The sequence below is a fragment of the Oncorhynchus kisutch genome, linkage group LG10 (assembly GCF_002021735.2).
Source record: "Oncorhynchus kisutch isolate 150728-3 linkage group LG10, Okis_V2, whole genome shotgun sequence".
NCBI lineage: Eukaryota > Metazoa > Chordata > Actinopteri > Salmoniformes > Salmonidae > Oncorhynchus > Oncorhynchus kisutch.
In genome coordinates this window covers 620,442-646,038 of record NC_034183.2, presented here as the reverse complement: position 1 = coordinate 646,038, position 25,597 = coordinate 620,442, and the positions used below count along the sequence as shown (strand labels likewise).

General features: G+C 36.3%; 1 protein-coding gene across 1 annotated transcript; it reads left to right on the top strand.

The window, feature by feature from the left end:
- The first annotated feature begins 947 nt into the window (after nucleotides 1-947).
- On the top strand, nucleotides 948-25,000 carry LOC109897429 (uncharacterized). Its single transcript, XM_020491922.2, has 8 exons — nucleotides 948-1,068; nucleotides 1,201-1,650; nucleotides 5,534-5,712; nucleotides 20,021-20,110; nucleotides 21,147-21,312; nucleotides 21,685-21,882; nucleotides 22,194-23,345; nucleotides 24,838-25,000. Exons 3-8 carry the CDS (start codon nucleotides 5,546-5,548, stop codon nucleotides 24,874-24,876), a joined length of 1,812 nt encoding a protein of 603 aa, XP_020347511.1. The 5' UTR covers nucleotides 948-1,068; nucleotides 1,201-1,650; nucleotides 5,534-5,545; the 3' UTR covers nucleotides 24,877-25,000.
- The last annotated feature ends 597 nt before the right edge of the window (nucleotides 25,001-25,597 follow it).

Below are 25,597 nucleotides of genomic sequence, written 5' to 3'. Positions count from 1 at the left end.
GCAGGGGAACAGGCTGTTCACACTACTACTGACCACAGATCAGATCAGCAGGGGAACAGGCTGTTCACACTACTACTGACCACAGATCAGATCAGCAGGGGAACAGGCTGCTCACACTACTACTGACCACAGATCAGATTAGATCAGCCCTTCATAGGCAGGGGAACAGGCTGTTCACACTACTACTGACCACAGATCAGATCAGCAGGGGAACAGGCTGTTCACACTATTACTGACCACAGATCAGATCAGCAGGGGAACAGGCTGCTCACACTACTACTGACCACCGATCAGATTAGATCAGCCCTTCATAGGCAGGGGAACAGGCTGCTCACACTACTACTGACCACAGATCAGATTGATCAGCCCTTCATAGGCAGGGGAACAGGCTGCTCACACTACTACTGACCACAGATCAGATTAGATCAGCCCTTCATAGGCAGGGGAACAGGCTGTTAACCATATTCTCATTTTGATTGTTCATACACTCTTCAAGCCCCATATTAAGGCCCATTTGACCCAGGCTGGCTGGTTTTGGTCATGATAAATGGGCCTACTGTGCCAATGCTAATCTGTTCCATGATTCACAAGCTCTGAAAATTCCAAGTCAGACAGTTTACAGAAAATGTACTAACAAAATCTACCGTGTTTTGGAAGTCAGGCTCCCACAGTTACACCAAACAGACTTTCTCCGTGAGTAGATATAGAATCCAATTCTAGTTCTGTGGGTAAAACCATCTCCTGTTGCCTAGGGATTCTGAAATACAGCAGCTCGGAAACCACAGGTTGACTTTCTACTCATCTTCAGGAAACTGTTGGTTGGTGCAGGCCCTTCTCTATCTGATGCAAATTTCAACAGTACAGTAGATTCTACCATTACACAATGACGCCTACACTTTCCTAACCCATGGAAGGGTAGAGTAGATGTGGTATGTATATCAGACGTGTTCAGAGGTGTACTCTTTCAGTGTTCCCTTCCTCAGAGACCCTAAATAGATAGACGATGATTAACTTTAACTGAGAGGACTTTAGGATCACACCACCACACACTGTAGAGATCAGATACAGGTACGGTTACAGTTTCTCTAGCTTTCTGAACTCAAGCCTCTTTCTGCCTTTTGAATGTGTGTTTGTTATCTTATTGGATGTTATTACACCGTATGTTATAACAACCTGTCAATCATTAAACTTTTCTTACAGTTGACAGCTGAACCAGACCCTGTCTCAGCCCTGCTACCCTCCTTGGTACCTGACAGAGAAACAGCTGGACCAGACCCTGTCTCAGACCTGCTACCCTCCTTGGTACCTGACAGAGAAACAGCTGAACCAGACCCTGTCTCAGCCCTGCTACCCTCCTTGGTACCTGACAGAGAAACAGCTGGACCTGACCCTGTCTCAGCCCTGCTACCCTCCTTGGTACCTGACAGAGAAACAGCTGGACCAGACCCTGTCTCAGACCTGCTACCCTCCTTGGTACCTGACAGAGAAACAGCTGGACCAGACCCTGTCTCAGCCCTGCTACCCTCCTTGGTACCTGACAGAGAAACAGCTGGACCAGACCCTGTCTCAGCCCTGCTACCCTCCTTGGTACCTGACAAAGAAACAGCTGGACTAGAGCCTATAGCAGACCGCTTCAGGACCTGCCTCAAGGTACATAACATACAGTATAGTCAAGATCTGATGATAAAACTCTTGAACAGTCTTTCATCTCTGAGTCACATAACTTTGATAACTTGAATGCACTTTTTTTCAGTCAATACACAGATGTTAACAGTAATACAGAGATGTTAAATAGTAATACAGAGATGTTAAATAGTAATACAGAGATGTTAAATAGTAATACAGAGATGTTAAATAGTAATACAGAGATGTTAAATAGTAATACAGAGATGTTAAATAGTAATAGGTTAATGGTCAATTTAAGGCTTTCGGCTTGTGAGTGCTCAGATATTAGGGTTGGTTGGTTAGTTAGTTAGTTAGTTGGTTAGTTTGTTAGTTTGTTAGCATTTCGCTACACTCACATTAACATCTGCTAACCATGTGTATGTGACCAATAACATTTGATTTGATTTGATTTAGTTACGTAGCTGCAGATTTACAGTGTAAACTAACCACAACCACTTTTTAAAAGAATGTCAACAGCTGGCTAATGACTGAACAGTATTACTTTTTTGTCTGTATCCATGTATCTGTATCTATGTAATGTATCTGTATCTATGTAATGTATCTGTATCTATGTAATGTGTCTGTATCTATGTAATGTATCTTATGTAATGTGTCTGTATCTATGTAATGTATCTGTATCTATGTAATGTATCTGTTTCTATGTAATGTATCTGTATCTATGTAATGTATCTATGTAATGTGTCTGTATCTATGTAATGTATCTGTATCTATGTAATGTATCTGTTTCTATGTAATGTATCTGTATCTATGTAATGTATCTATGTAATGTATCTGTATCTATGTAATGTATCTATGTAATGTATCTGTATCTATGTAATGTATCTGTATCTATGTAATGTATCTGTATCTATGTAATGTATCTGTATCTATGTAATGTGTCTGTATCTATGTAATGTATCTGTATCTATGTAATGTGTCTGTATCTATGTAATGTATCTGTATCTATGTAATGTGTCTGTATCTATGTAATGTATCTGTATCTATGTAATGTGTCTGTATCTATGTAATGTATCTATGTAATGTGTCTGTATCTATGGAATGTATCTGTATCTATGTAATGTGTCTGTATCTATGTAATGTATCTTATGTAATGTGTCTGTATCTATGTAATGTATCTGTATCTATGTAATGTATCTATGTAATGTATCTATATCTATGTAATGTATCTATGTAATGTATCTATATCTATGTAATGTATCTGTATCTATGTAATGTATCTGTATCTATGTAATGTATCTGTATCTATGTAATGTGTCTGTATCTATGTAATGTATCTGTATCTATGTAATGTGTCTGTATCTATGTAATGTATCTGTATCTATGTAATGTATCTTATGTAATGTGTCTGTATCTATGTAATGTATCTGTATCTATGTAATGTATCTGTATCTATGTAATGTGTCTGTATCTATGTAATGTATCTGTATCTATGTAATGTGTCTGTATCTATGTAATGTATCTGTATCTATGTAATGTATCTATGTAATGTGTCTGTATCTATGTAATGTGTCTGTATCTATGTAATGTATCTGTATCTATGTAATGTATCTATGTAATGTATCTATATCTATGTAATGTATCTGTATCTATGTAATGTATCTGTATCTATGTAATGTGTCTGTATCTATGTAACGTGTCTGTATCTATGTAATGTGTCTGTATCTATGTAATGTATCTGTATCTATGTAATGTATCTGTATCTATGTAATGTGTCTGTATCTATGTAATGTATCTATCTATGTAATGTACCTGTATCTATGTAATGTATCTGTATCTATGTAATGTGTCTGTATCTATGTAATGTATCTGTATCTATGTAATGTGTCTGTATCTATGTAATGTATCTGTATCTATGTAATGTATCTGTATCTATGTAATGTGTCTGTATCTATGTAATGTATCTGTATCTATGTAATGTATCTGTATCTATGTAATGTATCTGTATCTATGTAATGTATCTGTATCTATGTAATGTATCTGTATCTATGTAATGTGTCTGTATCTATGTAATGTGTCTGTATCTATGTAATGTATCTGTATCTATGTAATGTATCTGTATCTATGTAATGTATCTGTATCTATGTAATGTATCTGTATCTATGTAATGTGTATGTATCTATGTAATGTGTCTGTATCTATGTAATGTATCTGTATCTATGTAATGTATCTGTATCTATGTAATGTGTCTGTATCTATGTAATGTATCTGTATCTATGTAATGTATCTATGTAATGTATCTGTATCTATGTAATGTGTCTGTATCTATGTAATGTATCTGTATCTATGTAATGTGTCTGTATCTATGTAATGTATCTGTATCTATGTAATGTATCTTATGTAATGTGTCTGTATCTATGTAATGTATCTGTATCTATGTAATGTATCTGTATCTATGTAATGTGTCTGTATCTATGTAATGTATCTGTATCTATGTAATGTGTCTGTATCTATGTAATGTATCTGTATCCATGTAATGTGTCTGTATCTATGTAATGTATCTGTATCTATGTAATGTATCTGTATCTATGTAATGTGTCTGTATCTATGTAATGTATCTGTATCTATGTAATGTGTCTGTATCTATGTAATGTATCTGTATCTATGTAATGTATCTGTATCTATGTAATGTGTCTGTATCTATGTAATGTGTCTGTATCTATGTAATGTGTCTGTATCTATGTAATGTGTCTGTATCTATGTAATGTGTCTGTATCTATGTAATGTATCTGTATCTGTATCTATGTAATGTATCTATGTAATGTATCTGTATCTATGTAATGTATCTGTATCTATGTAATGTGTCTGTATCTATGTAATGTATCTGTATCTATGTAATGTATCTGTATCTATGTAATGTATCTATGTAATGTATCTGTATCTATGTAATGTGTCTATGTAATGTGTCTGTATCTATGTAATGTATCTATGTAATGTGTCTGTATCTATGTAATGTGTCTGTATCTATGTAATGTGTCTGTATCTATGTAATGTATCTGTATCTATGTAATGTATCTGTTTCTATGTAATGTATCTATCTATGTAATGTATCTGTATCTATGTAATGTATCTATGTAATGTGTCTGTATCTATGTAATGTATCTATGTAATGTGTCTGTATCTATGTAATGTATCTATGTCATTTCCAGATCCTGACCAGTATTAACAGGCAGTGGGTTCTCTTAATGTCCTGATCCTGACCAGTATTAACAGGCAGTGGGTTCTCTTAATGTTCTGATCCTGACCAGTATTAACAGGCAGTGGGTTCTCTTAATGTCCTGATCCTGACCAGTATTAACAGGCAGTGGGTTCTCTTAATGTCCTGATCCTGACCAGTATTAACAGGCAGTGGGTTCTCTTAATGTCCTGATCCTGACCAGTATTAACAGGCAGTGAGAGTAGTACAGTAACCAGGGAAGATAAACTGGAACAATGGATACTTTCAGCTGGCCTCGCTCTCAGGTTGACCGCTAACGGAAAATAGGCAAATCAGTCTGCTGCCCTTCAACCTGCTGCCTCACTGCACAGTGTTCCACTGTTCAGGACGATCTTAACATTAGGTCTATGATTGGGTTAGGACTATCTTAACATTAGGTCTATGATTGGGTTAGGACTATCTTAACATTAGGTCTACGATTGGGTTAGGATTAGGTTAACATTAGGTCTATGCTTTCGTTAGGATTAGGTTAACATTAGGTCTACGATTGGGTTAGGATTAGGTTAACATTATGTTTATGCTTTGGTTAGGATTAGGTTAACATTAGGTCTATGATTGGGTTAGGATTAGGTTATCTCTGCTCATTGTTCTCATCTGTGCTGACTGCTGTCCTGCTTGGTGGGGTGTGGGTAGGACCGGGTCAGGATGGAGCCGGCAGTGGAGTCCCAGCAGGACCAGGGGACAGAGGGGAATCTGGGGACAGGGTGCAGGCACAGAGAGATGGCCCTGAAGTGGTTCATGGAGACTCAAGATCCTCTCATCCTCCATGAGGGAAATTTCCCCTCCTGGTTCGAAGGATTCATCACCAGAAGGTACGTACTTCTACATACAGGTCTATTGAGAGATTGATAGGATTGGAGATTGATTGGCAAATCATGGCTGTTTTATGCAGTGCAGTGGAGTGTAGTGGAGTGCATGCCAGCACGATGCTGTTTTTAGGGTGGTGACTCACAGTATGATTCCTTTTCCAGCAACTGGAAGGATTTATGATTTATATTTTAATTTGGAATAACGAACTTTGAACTATTAAATCCTCCTTGCTCTCCCCAGTCCACCTGACCGTGCTGCTGCTCCAGTTTCAACTGTTCTGCCTTATTATTATACGACCATGCTGGTCATTTATGAACATTTGAACATCTTGGCCATGTTCTGTTATAATCTCCACCCGGCACAGCCAGAAGAGGACTGGCCACCCCACATAGCCTGGTTCCTCTCTAGGTTTCTTCCTAGGTCTTGGCCTTTCTAGGGAGTTTTTCCTAGCCACCGTGCTTCTACACCTGCATTGCTTGCTGTTTGGGGTTTTAGGCTGGGTTTCTGTACAGCACTTTGAGATATCAGCTGATGTACGAAGGGCTATATAAATACATTTGATATGATTTGATTAAATGAGCCAAGGTGCGTTCATTTCCTTTCCAGTGTTAACTTGAATTATTGCTACCTTCTGATTGTGATTTTATTTAGTCATTGTGTTTGTGAGATGTAGATATTGATAATACCTTCCTATAACATATCAATAATACCTCCGTAAAACATATCAATAACACCTCCCTATTACATATCAATAATACCTCCTTATAACATATCAATAATACCTCCCATATCAATAATACCTCCCTATAACATATCAATAATACCTCCCTATAACATATCAATAATACCTCCCTATAACATATCAATAATACCTCCCTATTACATATCAATAATACCTCCCATATCAATAATACCTCCCATATCAATAATACCTCCCTATTACATATCAATAATACCTCCTTATAACATATCAATAATACCTCCCATATCAATAATACCTCCCTATAACATATCAATAACACCTCCCTATTACATATCAATAATACCTCCTTATAACATATCAATAATACCTCCCATATCAATAATGCCTCCCTATAACATATCAATAATACCTCCCATATCAATAATACCTCCCATATCAATAATACCTCCCATATCAATAATACCTCCCATATCAATAATAACTCCCTATAACATATCAATAATACCTCCCTATTACATATCAATAATACCTCCTTATAACATATCAATAATACCTCCCATATCAATAATACCTCCCATATCAATAATACCTCCCATATCAATAATACCTCCCATATCAATAATACCTCCCATATCAATAATACCTCCCATATCAATAATACCTCCCATATCAATAATACCTCCCTATAACATATCAATAATACCTCCTTATAACATATCAATAATACCTCCCTATTACATATCAATAATACCTCCCATATCAATAATACCTCCCATATCAATAATACCTCCGTAAAACATATCAATAATACCTCCCATATCAATAATACCTCCTTATAACATATCAATAATACCTCCCATATCAATAATATCTCCTTATAACATATCAATAATACCTCCTTATAACATATCAATAATACCTCCCATATCAATAATACCTCCCATATCAATAATACCTCCCATATCAATAATACCTCCCATATCAATAATACCTCCGTAAAACATATCAATAATACCTCCCATATCAATAATACCTCCTTATAACATATCAATAATACCTCCCATATCAATAATACCTCCCTATAACATATCAATAATACCTCCCATATCAATAATACCTCCCTATTACATATCAATAATACCTCCCTATAACATATCAATAATACCTCCCATATCAATAATACCTCCCATATCAATAACACCTCCCAAATCAATAATACCTCCGTAAAACATATCAATAATACCTCCCTATAACATATCAATAATACCTCCCATATCAATAATGCCTCCCATATCAATAATACCTCCCATATCAATAATACCTCCCATATCAATAATACCTCCTTATAACATATCAATAATACCTCCCTATAACATATCAATAATACCTCCCATATCAATAATACCTCCCATATCAATAACACCTCCCATATCAATAATACCTCCGTAAAACATATCAATAATACCTCCCATATCAATAATACCTCCCATATCAATAATACCTCCCATATCAATAATACGTCCCATATCAATAATACCTCCCATATCAATAATACCTCCCATATCAATAATACCCCCCTATAACATATCAATAATACCTCCCATATCAATAATACCTCCCTATTACATATCAATAATACCTCCCTATTACATATCAATAATACCTCCTTATAACATATCAATAACACCCCCCTATAACATATCAATAATACCTCCCTATTACATATCAATAATACCCCCCTATAACATATCAATAATACCTCCCTATTACATATCAATAATACCCCCATATCAATAATACCTCCCTATTACATATCAATAATACCCCCCATATCAATAATACCCCCCATATCAATAATACCCCCATAATAATAATACCTCCCTATTACATATCAATAATACCCCCATATCAATAATACCTCCCTATTACATATCAATAATACCCCCCATATCAATAATACCCCCCTATAACATATCAATAATACCTCCCATATCAATAATACCTCCCTATAACATATCAATAATACCTCCTTATAACATATCAATAATACCCCCATATCAATAATACCCCCCTATAACATATCAATAATACCTCCCTATAACATATCAATAATACCTCCCATATCAATAATACCCCCCATATCAATAATACCTCCCATATCAATAATACCTCCCTATAACATATCAATAATACCTCCCATATCAATAATACCTCCCTATAACATATAAATAATACCTCCCATATCAATAATACCCCCCTATAACATATCAATAATACCTCCCATATCAATAATACCTCCCTATAACATATCAATAATACCCCCCTATAACATATCAATAATACCCCCCTATAACATATCAATAATACCTCCCATATCAATAATACCTCCCATATCAATAATACCTCCCTATAACATATCAATAATACCTCCCATATCAATAATACCTCCCATATCAATAATACCTCCCATATCAATAATACCTCCCTATAACATATCAATAATACCTCCCATATCAATAATACCTCCCATATCAATAATACCTCCCTATTACATATCAATAATACCCCCCATATCAATAATACCTCCCATATCAATAATACCTCCCATATCAATAATACCCCCCTATAACATATAAATAACACCTCCCATATCAATAATACCTCCCATATCAATAATACCTCCCTATAACATATCAATAATACCCCCCATATCAATAATACCCCCCCTATAACATATCAATAATACCTCCCATATCAATAATACCTCCCTATAACATATCAATAATACCCCCCTATAACATATCAATAATACCTCCCTATAACATATCAATAATACCTCCCATATCAATAACACCTCCTTATAACATATCAATAATACCTCCGTAAAACATATCAATAATACCTCCCATATCAATAATGCCTCCCTATAACATATCAATAATACCTCCCATATCAATAATACCTCCCTATAACATATCAATAATACCTCCGTAAAACATATCAATAATACCTCCCATATCAATAATACCTCCCTATAACATATCAATAATACCCCCCATATCAATAATACCTCCCATATCAATAATACCTCCCTATAACATATCAATAATACCTCCCGTAAAACATATCAATAATACCTCCCATATCAATAATACCTCCCTATAACATATCAATAATACCCCCCCATATCAATAATACCTCCCATATCAATAATACCTCCCTATAACATATCAATAATACCTCCGTAAAACATATCAATAATACCTCCCATATCAATAATACCTCCCTATAACATATCAATAATACCCCCCATATCAATAATACCTCCCATATCAATAATACCTCCCTATAACATATCAATAATACCCCCCATATCAATAATACCTCCCATATCAATAATACCTCCCTATAACATATCAATAATACCTCCCATATCAATAATACCTCCCATATCAATAATACCTCCCTATAACATATCAATAATACCTCCCATATCAATAATACCCCCCATATCAATAATACCTCCCATATCAATAATACCTCCCATATCAATAATACCTCCCTATAACATATCAATAATACCCCCCTATAACATATCAATAATACCTCCCTATAACATATCAATAATACCTCCCATATCAATAATACCTCCCATATCAATAATACCTCCCTATTACATATCATTAATACCTCCCCATATCAATAATACCCCCTATAACATATCAATAATACCTCCCATATCAATAATACCCCCATATCAATAATACCTCCCATATCAATAATACCTCCCTATAACATATCAATAATACCCCCCATATCAATAATACCTCCCATATCAATAATACCCCCCTATAACATATCAATAATACCTCCCATATCAATAATACCTCCCTATAACATATCAATAATACCTCCCATATCAATAATAACCCCCCCATATCAATAATACCTCCCATATCAATAATACCCTCCCTATAACATATCAATAATACCTCCCATATCAATAATACCTCCCTATAACATATAAATAATACCTCCCATATCAATAATACCCCCCTATAACATATCAATAATACCTCCCATATCAATAATACCTCCCTATAACATATCAATAATACCCCCCTATAACATATCAATAATACCCCCCTATAACATATCAATAATACCTCCCTATAACATATCAATAATACCTCCCATATCAATAATACCTCCCTATAACATATAAATAATACCTCCCATATCAATAATACCCCCCTATAACATATCAATAATACCTCCCATATCAATAATACCTCCCTATAACATATCAATAATACCCCCTATAACATATCAATAATACCCCCCTATAACATATCAATAATACCTCCCATATCAATAATACCTCCCATATCAATAATACCTCCCATATCAATAATACCTCCCATATCAATAATACCTCCCATATCAATAATACCTCCCATATCAATAATACCTCCCATATCAATAATACCTCCCATATCAATAATACCTCCCTATAACATATCAATAATACCTCCATATCAATAATACCTCCCTATTACATATCAATAATACCCCCCATATCAATAATACCTCCCATATCAATAATACCTCCCATATCAATAATACCCCCCTATAACATATAAATAACACCTCCCATATCAATAATACCTCCCATATCAATAATACCTCCCTATAACATATCAATAATACCCCCCATATCAATAATACCCCCCCTATAACATATCAATAATACCTCCCATATCAATAATACCTCCCTATAACATATCAATAATACCCCCCTATAACATATCAATAATACCTCCCTATAACATATCAATAATACCTCCCATATCAATAACGCCTCCTTATAACATATCAATAATACCTCCGTAAAACATATCAATAATACCTCCCATATCAATAATGCCTCCCTATAACATATCAATAATACCTCCCATATCAATAATACCTCCCTATAACATATCAATAATACCTCCGTAAAACATATCAATAATACCTCCCATATCAATAATACCTCCCTATAACATATCAATAATACCCCCATATCAATAATACCTCCCATATCAATAATACCTCCCTATAACATATCAATAATACCTCCGTAAAACATATCAATAATACCTCCCATATCAATAATACCTCCCTATAACATATCAATAATACCCCCCATATCAATAATACCTCCCATATCAATAATACCTCCCTATAACATATCAATAATACCCCCCATATCAATAATACCTCCCATATCAATAATACCTCCCTATAACATATCAATAATACCCCCCATATCAATAATACCTCCCATATCAATAATACCTCCCTATAACATATCAATAATACCTCCCATATCAATAATACCTCCCATATCAATAATACCTCCCTATAACATATCAATAATACCTCCCATATCAATAATACCCCCCATATCAATAATACCTCCCATATCAATAATACCTCCCATATCAATAATACCTCCCTATAACATATCAATAATACCCCCCTATAACATATCAATAATACCTCCCTATAACATATCAATAATACCTCCCATATCAATAATACCTCCCATATCAATAATACCTCCCTATTACATATCAATAATACCTCCCATATCAATAATACCCCCCTATAACATATCAATAATACCTCCCATATCAATAATACCCCCCATATCAATAATACCTCCCATATCAATAATACCTCCCTATAACATATCAATAATACCCCCCATATCAATAATACCTCCCATATCAATAATACCCCCCTATAACATATCAATAATACCTCCCATATCAATAATAATTCCTCCCATATCAATAATACCCCCCTATAACATATCAATAACACCTCCCTATAACATATCAATAATACCTCCCATATCAATAATACCTCCCTATTACATATCAATAATACCTCCCTATTACATATCAGTAATACCTCCCTATTACATATCAATAATACCTCCCTATAACATATCAATAATACCTCCCATATCAATAATACCTCCCATATCAATAATACCCCCCTATAACATATCAATAATACCTCCCATATCAATAATACCTCCCTAATCAATAATACCCCCCTATAACATATCAATAATACCTCCCATATCAATAATACCCCCCTATAACATATCAATAACACCTCCCTATAGCATATCAATAATACCTCCCATATCAATAATACCTCCCATATCAATAATACCTCCCATATCAATAATACCCCCCTATAACATATCAATAATACCCCCCTATAACATATCAATAACACCTCCCTATAGCATATCAATAATACCTCCCATATCAATAATACCTCCCATATCAATAATATCTCCCATATCAATAATACCTCCCATATCAATAATACCTCCCATATCAATAATACCTCCCATATCAATAATATCTCCCATATCAATAATACCTCCCATATCAATAATACCTCCCATATCAATAATACCTCCCTATAACATATCAATAACACCTCCCATATCAATAATACCCCCCTATAACATATCAATAATACCTCCCATATCAATAATACCTCCCATATCAATAATACCTCCCTATAACATATCAATAATACCTCCCATATCAGTAATACCTCCCATATCAATAATACCTCCCATATCAATAATACCTCACTATAACATATCAATAATACCTCCCATATCAATAATACCTCCCTATTACATATCAATAATACCTCCCTATAACATATCAATAATACCTCCCATATCAATAATACCTCCCATATCAATAATACCTCCCTATTACATATCAATAATACCTCCCATATCAATAATACCTCCCATATCAATAATACCTCCCATATCAATAATACCTCCCATATCAATAATACCTCCCTATAACATATCAATAATACCTCCCATATCAATAATACCTCCCATATCAATAATATCTCCCATATCAATTATACCTCCCATATCAATACCTCCCATATCAATAATACCTCCCATATCAATAATATCTCCCATATCAATAATACCTCCCATATCAATAATACCCCATATCAATAATACCTCCCATATCAATAATACCTCCCATATCAATAATACCTCCCTATACATATCAATAATACCTCCCATATCAATAATACCTCCCTATTACATATCAATAATACCTCCCATATCAATAATACCTCCCTATAACATATCGATAATACCTCCCATATCAATAATACCCCTCTATAACATATCAATAATACCTCCCATATCAATAAACCTCCCTATAACATATCAATATACCTTCCATATCAATAATACCCCCCTATAACATATCAATAATACCTCCCATATCAATAATACCTCCCTATAACATATCAATAATACCTCCCATATCAATAATACCCCCCTATAACATATCAATAACACCTCCCATATCAATAATACCTCCCATATCAATAATACCCCCCTATAACATATCAATAATACCTCCCATATCAATAATACCTCCCATATCAATAATACCCCCCTATAACATATCAATAATACCTCCCTATAACATATCAATAATACCTCCCATATCAATAACACCTCCTTATAACATATCAATAATACCTCCGTAAAACATATCAATAATACCTCCCATATCAATAATGCCTCCCTATAACATATCAATAATACCTCCCATATCAATAATACCTCCCTATAACATATCAATAATACCTCCGTAAAACATATCAATAATACCTCCCATATCAATAATACCCCCCTATAACATATCAATAATACCCCCCATATCAATAATACCTCCCATATCAATAATACCTCCCTATAACATATCAATAATACCTCCGTAAAACATATCAATAATACCTCCCATATCAATAATACCTCCCTATAACATATCAATAATACCCCCCATATCAATAATACCTCCCATATCAATAATACCTCCCTATAACATATCAATAATACCCCCCATATCAATAATACCTCCCATATCAATAATACCTCCCTATAACATATCAATAATACCCCCCATATCAATAATACCTCCCATATCAATAATACCTCCCTATAACATATCAATAATACCTCCCATATCAATAATACCTCCCATATCAATAATACCTCCCTATAACATATCAATAATACCTCCCATATCAATAATACCCCCCCATATCAATAATACCTCCCATATCAATAATACCTCCCATATCAATAATACCTCCCTATAACATATCAATAATACCCCCCTATAACATATCAATAATACCTCCCTATAACATATCAATAATACCTCCCATATCAATAATACCTCCCATATCAATAATACCTCCCTATTACATATCAATAATACCTCCCATATCAATAATACCCCCCTATAACATATCAATAATACCTCCCATATCAATAATACCCCCCATATCAATAATACCTCCCATATCAATAATACCTCCCTATAACATATCAATAATACCCCCCATATCAATAATACCTCCCATATCAATAATACCCCCCTATAACATATCAATAATACCTCCCATATCAATAATAATTCCTCCCATATCAATAATACCCCCCTATAACATATCAATAACACCTCCCTATAACATATCAATAATACCTCCCATATCAATAATACCTCCCTATTACATATCAATAATACCTCCCTATTACATATCAATAATACCTCCCTATTACATATCAATAATACCTCCCTATAACATATCAATAATACCTCCCATATCAATAATACCTCCCATATCAATAATACCCCCCTATAACATATCAATAATACCTCCCATATCAATAATACCTCCCTAATCAATAATACCCCCCTATAACATATCAATAATACCTCCCATATCAATAATACCCCCCTATAACATATCAATAACACCTCCCTATAGCATATCAATAATACCTCCCATATCAATAATACCTCCCATATCAATAATACCTCCCATATCAATAATACCCCCCTATAACATATCAATAATACCCCCCTATAACATATCAATAACACCTCCCTATAGCATATCAATAATACCTCCCATATCAATAATACCTCCCATATCAATAATATCTCCCATATCAATAATACCTCCCATATCAATAATACCTCCCATATCAATAATACCTCCCATATCAATAATATCTCCCATATCAATAATACCTCCCATATCAATAATACCTCCCATATCAATAATACCTCCCTATAACATATCAATAACACCTCCCATATCAATAATACCCCCCTATAACATATCAATAATACCTCCCATATCAATAATACCTCCCATATCAATAATACCTCCCTATAACATATCAATAATACCTCCCATATCAGTAATACCTCCCATATCAATAATACCTCCCATATCAATAATACCTCACTATAACATATCAATAATACCTCCATATCAATAATACCTCCCTATTACATATCAATAATACCTCCCTATAACATATCAATAATACCTCCCATATCAATAATACCTCCCATATCAATAATACCTCCCTATTACATATCAATAATACCTCCCATATCAATAATACCTGCCCATATCAATAATACCTCCCATATCAATAATACCTCCCATATCAATAATACCTCCCATATCAATAATACCTCCCTATAACATATCAATAATACCTCCCATATCAATAATACCTCCCATATCAATAATATCTCCCATATCAATTATACCTCCCATATCAATAATACCTCCCATATCAATAATACCTCCCATATCAATAATATCTCCCATATCAATAATACCTCCCATATCAATAATACCTCCCATATCAATAATACCTCCCTATAACATATCAATAATACCTCCCATATCAATAATACCTCCCTATTACATATCAATAATACCTCCCATATCAATAATACCTCCCTATAACATATCAATAATACCTCCCATATCAATAATACCCCCCTATAACATATCAATAATACCTCCCATATCAATAAACCTCCCTATAACATATCAATAATACCTTCCATATCAATAATACCCCCCTATAACATATCAATAATACCTCCCATATCAATAATACCTCCCTATAACATATCAATAATACCTCCCATATCAATAATACCCCCCTATAACATATCAATAACACCTCCCATATCAATAATACCTCCCATATCAATAATACCCCCCTATAACATATCAATAATACCTCCCATATCAATAATACCTCCCATATCAATAATACCTCCCTATTACATATCAATAATACCTCCCATATCAATAATACCTCCCTATAACATATCAATAATACCTCCCTATAACATATCAATAATACCTCCTTATAACATATCAATAATACCTCCCATATCAATAATACCTCCCATATCAATAATACCTCCCATATCAATAATACCTCCCATATCAATAATACCTCCCATATCAATAATACCTCCCATATCAATAATACCTCCCTATTACATATCAATAATACCTCCCATATCAATAATACCTCCCATATCAATAATATCTCCCTATAACATATCAATAATACCTCCCATATCAATAATACCTCCCATATCAATAATACCCCCCTATAACATATCAATAACACCTCCCTATAACATATCAATAATACCTCCCTATTACATATCAATAATACCTCCCATATCAATAATACCTCCCATATCAATAATACCTCCCATATCAATAATACCTCCCTATTACATATCAATAATACCTCCCATATCAATAATACCCCCTTTATAACATATCAATAATACCCCCCTATAACATATCAATAATACCTCCCATATCAATAATACCTCCCTATTACATATCAATAATACCCCCCTATAACATATCAATAATACCTCCTTATAACATATCAATAATACCTCCTTATAACATATCAATAACACCTCCCATGTCAATAATACCTCCCTATTACATATCAATAATACCTCCCTATAACATATCAATAACACCTCCCATATCAATAATACCTCCCTATTACATATCAATAATACCTCCCATATCAATAACACCTCCCTATAACATATCAATAATACCCCCCATATCAATAATACCCCCCCTATAACATATCAATAATACCCCCCATATCAATAATACCTCCCTATTACATATCAATAATACCTCCCTATTACATATCAACAACACCTCCCATATCAATAATACCTCCCATATCAATAATACCTCCCTATAACATATCAATAATACCCCCCTATAACATATCAATAATACCTCCCATATCAATAATACCTCCCTATTACATATCAATAATACCTCCTATATCAATAATACCTCCCATATCAATAATACCTCCCTATAACATATCAATAATACCCCCCATATCAATAATACCCCCTATTACATATCAATAATACCTCCCATATCAATAATACCTCCCTATAACATATCAATAATACCTCCCTATAACATATCAATAATACCTCCCTATTACATATCAATAACACCTCCCTATTACATATCAATAATACCTCCCATATCAATAATACCCCCCATATCAATAATACCTCCCATATCAATAATACCTCCCATATCAATAATACCTCCCTATTACATATCAATAATACCTCCCTATTACATATCAATAATACCTCCCTATTACATATCAATAATACCTCCCTATTACATATCAATAATACCTCCCATATCAATAATACCTCCCATATCAATAATATCTCCCATATCAATAATACCCCCCTATAACATATCAATAACACCCCCCTATAGCATATCAATAATACCCCCCTATAACATATCAATAATACCTCCCATATCAATAATACCTCCCATATCAATAATACCTCCCTATAACATATCAATAATACCCCCCTATAACATATCAATAATACCTCCCATATCAATAATACCTCCCCATAACATATCAATAATACCTCCCATATCAATAATACCCCCCTATAACATATCAATAATACCTCCTTATAACATATCAATAATACCCCCCATATCAATAATACCCCCCTATAACATATCAATAATACCTCCCATATCAATAATGCCCCCCTATAACATATCAATAATACCTCCTTATAACATATCAATAATACCCCCATATCAATAATACCTCCCTATTACATATCAATAACACCTCCCATATCAATAATACCCCCCTATAACATATCAATAATACCTCCCATATCAATAATACCCCCCTATAACATATCAATAATACCCCCCTATAACATATCAATAATACCCCCCTATAACATATCAATAATACCTCCCATATCAATAACACCTCCCTATAACATATCAATAATACCCCCCATATCAATAATACCCCCCCTATAACATATCAATAATACCACCCATATCAATAATACCTCCCTATTACATATCAATAATACCTCCCTATTACATATCAACAACACCTCCCATATCAATAATACCTCCCATATCAATAATACCCCCCATATCAATAATACCTCCCTATAACATATCAATAATACCTCCCATATCAATAATACCTCCCTATAACATATCAATAATACCTCCCTATAACATATCAATAATACCTCCCATATCAATAATACCTCCCATATGAATAATACCTCCCTATAACATATCAATAATACCTCCCATATCAATAATACCCCCCTATAACATATCAATAATACCTCCCTATAACATATCAATAATACCCCCCTATAACATATCAATAATACCTCCCGTATCAATAATACCTCCCTATAACATATCAATAATACCTCCCATATCAATAATACCTCCCTATAACATATCAATAATACCTCCCATAATAATAATACCTCCCTATAACATATCAATAATACCTCCCATATCAATAATACCTCCCTATAACATATCAATAATACCCCCCATATCAATAATACCCCCCTATAACATATCAATAATACCTCCCATATCAATAATACCTCCCATATCAATAATACCTCCCTAATCAATAATACCCCCCTATAACATATCAATAATACCTCCCATATCAATAATACCTCCTTATAACATATCAATAATACCTCCTTATAACATATCAATAATACCTCCCATATCAATAATACCTCCCATATCAATAATACCTCCCATATCAATAATACCTCCCTAATCAATAATACCCCCCTATAACATATCAATAATACCTCCTTATAACATATCAATAATACCTCCTTATAACATATCAATAACACCTCCCATATCAATAATACCTCCTTATAACATATCAATAACACCTCCCATATCAATAATACCCCCCTATAACATATCAATAATACCCCCCTATAACATATCAATAATACCCCCCTATAACATATCAATAACACCTCCCATATCAATAATACCCTCCTATAACATATCAATAATACCCCCCTATAACATATCAATAATACCCCCCTATAACATATCAATAATACCCCCCATATCAATAATACCTCCTTATAACATATCAATAATACCTCCTTATAACATATCAATAATACCCCCCATATCAATAATACCTCCTTATAACATATCAATAATACCTTTATGAGGGTTGAGGGATATTTTTTGCATTGGTTCATATTGCTTTTTAATACTTTTTAATGCTTCTGTAGAGATGCGGAAGAGATGCTGAGAGACAAAGAACTAGGCTGTTTCCTGATCCGACTAAGTGACAAAGCCATGGGATACATCCTGTCATACAGGTCCGTTCTGGTTGTTGTTCTTCTATCGTAGATAACAGAGATAACAGTGAAGATAACAGTGGAGATAACAGGGTTCCCGAGTGGCACAGCAGTCTAAGGGACTGCACCTCAGTGCTAGTCACTACAGACCCTGGTTTGATACCGGGCTGTATCACAACCGGCCGTGATCGGGAGTCCCATAGGGCGGCACACAATTGGCTCAGCGTCGTCAGGGTTAGGGAGGGTTTGGCCGTCATTATAAATAAGAATTTGTTCTTTAAAAAACAGTTAAGATAACAGTGGAAATCACATAGATAATAGTGGAGATACCAGTGGAGATAACATAAATAACAGTGGCAATAACAATGGAAATAACAGTGGAGATAACAGAGGTACGAGTGGAGATAAAATAGATAACAGTGGAGACAACATAGATAACAGCGGAGATAACATAGTTAACAGCGGAGATAACAGTGGAGATGACATAGATAACAGTGGAGATAATACATATAACAGTGCAGATAACATACAGTAGATAATAGTGGAGATAACATATATAAAATTGGAGATAACCATGGAGATACCATAGATAACAGTGGAGATAACATATATAACAGTAGAGATAACATATATACCAGTGGGGATAGCATAGATACCAGTGGAGATAACATAGATAACAGTGGAGATAACATAGATAACAGGAGATATAACAGTGGAGATAGCATAGATAATATTGGTGATAACATTGGAGATAACATAGGTATCAGTGGAGATAACATAGATAACAACGGAGATAACGGTGGAGATAGCATAGATAATAGTGGAGATAACAGTGGAGATAATACGTATAACAGTGCAGATAACATAGATAACAGAGGAGATAACATACTGTAGATAACTGTGGAAATAGCACACCCGTGGAGATAGCACAGATAACAGTGGAGATAACAATGGCGATAACATAGATAACAGCGGAGGTAACAAGGGAGATAACAGTGGACCACAGTATAACACAACAGCATACCCCGGACTTACCAGTGTTATTATTGTCTTCCAGAGGCCGTGATCGATGCAGACACTTTGTGATCAACCAGAGTAAGTCAGGCCAGTTCATAGTGTCTGGAGACACAGAGGAGCATGAGACCCTGGGAGAACTGATAGAACACTACAAGACCAGCCCCATAGAGCCCTTCAGAGAGTACCTGACCTGTTCCTGTCTAGAGGTGAGGAGAGATTTTGTCTCTAGCCTGGCACCGACCAGTTGTTTAACCCTTTAGAGAGTACCTGATCTGCTCCTGTCTAGAGGTGAGGAGAGACTGTCTCTAGCCTGGTCTATTTGTGCTGTCTTGCCAACTTCACAGATCTGAGACCAAGCTACACGATCTTTATGTTATCATTTGAATTCAAGAAGGTATTCAAGAAGGCATTTTGTAAGATAGTGTGTGTCTAACTGGTTCAAGTAGGCCTCTTGTCAGTTATAATGGTAGTGTTCACAGAATACAGTATATCAGTAAATACATCTGGTCATCTGGTCAGTTATAATGGTGGTGTGCACTGTACCTGTTAGTAAACCTGATGATGTCGTGCTATTTCAGTCTTCCAGAGGAGAAGTCTATGACGTCATCAAAGTCAACCTCAGAGAGAAGCCGGGGGTCAGTGTGAGAGCTGTGAGGAGCCTGTGGGACGCACAGAGTGACCAGCAGGGTGACTGGACCAGGGATAGTCCTAGCGACCACACCGAGGAGCACCCTCCTCCTCCCACACTGCCTCCCAAAAGCAGCAGGAAACCAGAGGTTAGTGTACAAATAATATGTTTATTCGACGTACGATTGTAAGGCAACCCGCTGCAATAGGACTGTGAGTTTGCTCATCAAAATGTTCACACATAAACTACAGTCCTATTGCATTTGGTTTCTTGTAACGTACAACACTACAGCTTTATAGGGGGGTTGGTGGAACATTCAACTAACAGATGTCAAGTCAAAGGGCCTCTTTGTAAAACTCAAGCCTATGATTTGTTTTGATTACTTGCTGGCGATTGCAAAAAAAGATTCAAAGTTGATCAGAGGGTAACCAAATCACTTCCTCATGTCTCTCTAACCAGGAAGAACCCTCTCTGCCAACTGTACCTAGAGTACCACCTGTGCCTAGAAGGGGCGGTCCTTTGAAGAGCAGTTCCCTGGATTACCAACAGGGTAGTGCTCAGAGAAGGGCGTTGTATGCCCAGCTGGAGAAGCACAAGGCCATGAATCCCCAACCCAGGAGCCTGGAGGGTCTACCAAGAGCTCCAGAAGGAAGGGCTGAAGGCCTGGGTCCTGTAGCCCAACATCAAACCCCTCCTCAGAGGGGGGGCATCCCCAGTGGTAAACCTGGAGCCCCAGGCCCTGCCTCAGCCCCTGGACCAGACCCAGGCACAGTCTATTCAGAGCTACTCAGCCTGCTGGACTGCAAGAGTAAGTCTCTGCCTCTCCTGGACCTGGATCCTGACTCAGATGAGGGGGCCAATTACTCCTACAGGCTGAGCACATCTTCTTTTACTCCCCCAAGACTCTCTCCCAACCCCACTAAACGGACCACTAGCCCCTCCCTTCTGGACCAGAGCTACCCATCTGGACCTTCCCTTCTGGACCAGAGCTACCCATCTGGACCTTCCCTTCTGGATCAGAGCTACCACAAGGATACCTCCAAGAGACCTCCAATAATCAGCCACAGTCTGGAACATCTATGTAACAGCCCCATACCTGCCCTCGTGTATCAACTGGCAGGTAGACCCAGGGACCAGGAAGGAACCATGACATCGTTCATGACATCATCCATGACATCATCACCACAGGAAGAGGAAGAGGTAGCTAACAGTCTGTACGCTGAGGTCCCTTGTGAGCCGGTCCTCCGTCTCCTACTGGACGACACCTACGAACACATACCAGAGTTGGGACTGAAAGGATCAGCCAGACCTTATGAACACATACCAGAGTTAGGACTGAAAGGATCAGCCAGACCTTATGAACACACACCAGAGTTAGGACTGAAAGGATCAGCCAGACCTTATGAACACACACCAGAGTTAGGACTAAAAGGATCAGCCAGACCTTATGAACACATACCAGAGTTAGGACTGAAAGGTTCAGCCAGACCTTATGAACACATACCAGAGGTAGGACTGGAAGGATCAGCCAGACCTTCTGCTAACAACCACACCTATGAATCAGTGGAGGAGCTCAAGTCCAAACACACCACCTCTTCTTGGGGTATAAAGGTGAGTACTGCATCCAGACATGTCCATGGTAATGGTAATGGTAGTATGGTAGTGACAGTCATACACTGCTAGATCTGATTCGAATGTGATGTCTGATGTTCCATCTGTTTAATGACTGACTGTTCCTCCAGCTGTATAATGACTGACTGTTCCTCCAGCTGTTTAATGACTGACTGTTCCTCCAGCTGTATAATGACTGACTGTTCCTCCAGCTGTATAATGACTGACTGTTCCTCCAGCTGTTTAATGACTGACTGTTCCTCCAGCTGTATAATGACTGACTGTTCCTCCAGCTGTATAATGACTGACTGTTCCTCCAGCTGTATAATGACTGACTGTTCCTCAGCTGTATAATGACTGACTGTTCCTCAGCTGTAGAATGACTGACTGTTCCCTCAGCTGTATAATGACTGACTGTTCCTCAAGCTGTATAATGACTGACTGTTCCTCCAGCTGTATAATGACTGACTGTTCCTCCAGCTGTATAATGACTGACTGTTCCTCCAGCTGTATAATGACTGACTGTTCCTCAGCTGTATAATGACTGACTGTTCCTCAGCTGTAGAATGACTGACTGTTCCCTCAGCTGTATAATGACTGACTGTTCCTCAGCTGTATAATGACTGACTGTTCCTCAGCTGTATAATGACTGACTGTTCCTCCAGCTGTATAATGACTGACTGTTCCTCAGCTGTATAATGACTGACTGTTCCTCCAGCTGTATAATGACTGACTGTTCCTCAGCTGTATAATGACTGTTCCTCCAGCTGTATAATGACTGGCTGTTCCTCAGCTGTATAATGACTGACTGTTCCTCCAGCTGTATAATGACTGACTGTTCCTCAGCTGTATAATGACTGACTGTTCCTCCAGCTGTATAATGACTGACTGTTCCTCCAGCTGTATAATGACTGACTGTTCCTCAGCTGTATAATGACTGACTGTTCCTCCAGCTGTATAATGACTGACTGTTCCTCCAGCTGTATAATGACTGACTGTTCCTCAGCTGTATAATGACTGACTGTTCCTCCAGCTGTATAATGACTGACTGTTCCTCAGCTGTATAATGACTGACTGTTCCTCAGCTGTATAATGACTGACTGTTCCTCAGCTGTATAATGACTGACTGTTCCTCCAGCTGTATAATGACTGACTGTTCCTCCAGCTGTATAATGACTGACTGTTCCTCAGCTGTATAATGACTGACTGTTCCTCCAGCTGTATAATGACTGACTGTTCCTCCAGCTGTATAATGACTGACTGTTCCTCCAGCTGTATAATGACTGACTGTTCCTCAGCTGTATAATGACTGACTGTTCCAATAGCTGTTTAATTACTGACTGTTCCTCAGCTGTATAATGACTGACTGTTCCTCCAGCTGTATAATGACTGACTGTTCCTCAGCTGTATAATGACTGTTCCTCAGCTGTATAATGACTGACTGTTCCTCCAGCTGTATAATGACTTACTGTTTTTCTTTCTGCATAATGAGAAATGGAGATGGCTGTTCCCTGAGAGACAGAAGAAATAATGGAGAAGCAACCCATCAACCCAACACTACTGGACACCACAGTGTACTATCCCATCAACCCAATACTACTGGACAGTGTACTATCCCATCAACCCAACACTACTGGACACTACAGTGTACGATCCCATCAACCCAATACTACTGGACACCACAGTGTACTATCCTATCAACCCAACACTACTGGACACCACAGTGTACTATCCCATCAAACCAACACCACAGTGTACTATCCCATCAACCCAACACTACTGGACACCACAGTGTACAATCCCATCAACCCAACACTACTGGACACCACAGTGTACAATCCCATCAACCCAACACTACTGGACACCACAGTGTACTATCCCATCAACCCAACACTATTGGACACTACAGTGTACAATCCCATCAACCCAACACTACTGGACACCACAGTGTACAATCCCATCAACCCAACACTACTGGACACCACAGTGTACTATCCCATCAACCCAACACTACTGGACACCACAGTGTACTATCCCATCAACCCAACATTACTGGACATCACAGTGTACAATCCCATCAACCCAACACTACTGGACACCACAGTGTACTATCCCATCAACCCAACACTATTGGACACTACAGTGTACGATCCCATCAACCCAACACTACTGGACACCACAGTGTACTATCCCATCAACCCAACACCACAGTGTACTATCCCATCAACCCAATACTACTGAACAGTGTACTA

What these genes read in the sequence shown, in the direction of transcription:
- LOC109897429 (XM_020491922.2), top strand. Translation starts at nt 5,546, where the DNA reads ATGGAGCCGGCAGTGGAGTCCCAGCAGGACCAGGGGACAGAGGGGAAT. An exon ending in GGATACATCCTGTCATACAG is followed by an intron (nt 20,111 to 21,146) that starts GTCCGTTCTGGT and finishes ATTGTCTTCCAG; the next exon opens with AGGCCGTGATCGATGCAGAC. An exon ending in AAAGCAGCAGGAAACCAGAG is followed by an intron (nt 21,883 to 22,193) that starts GTTAGTGTACAA and finishes CTCTCTAACCAG; the next exon opens with GAAGAACCCTCTCTGCCAAC.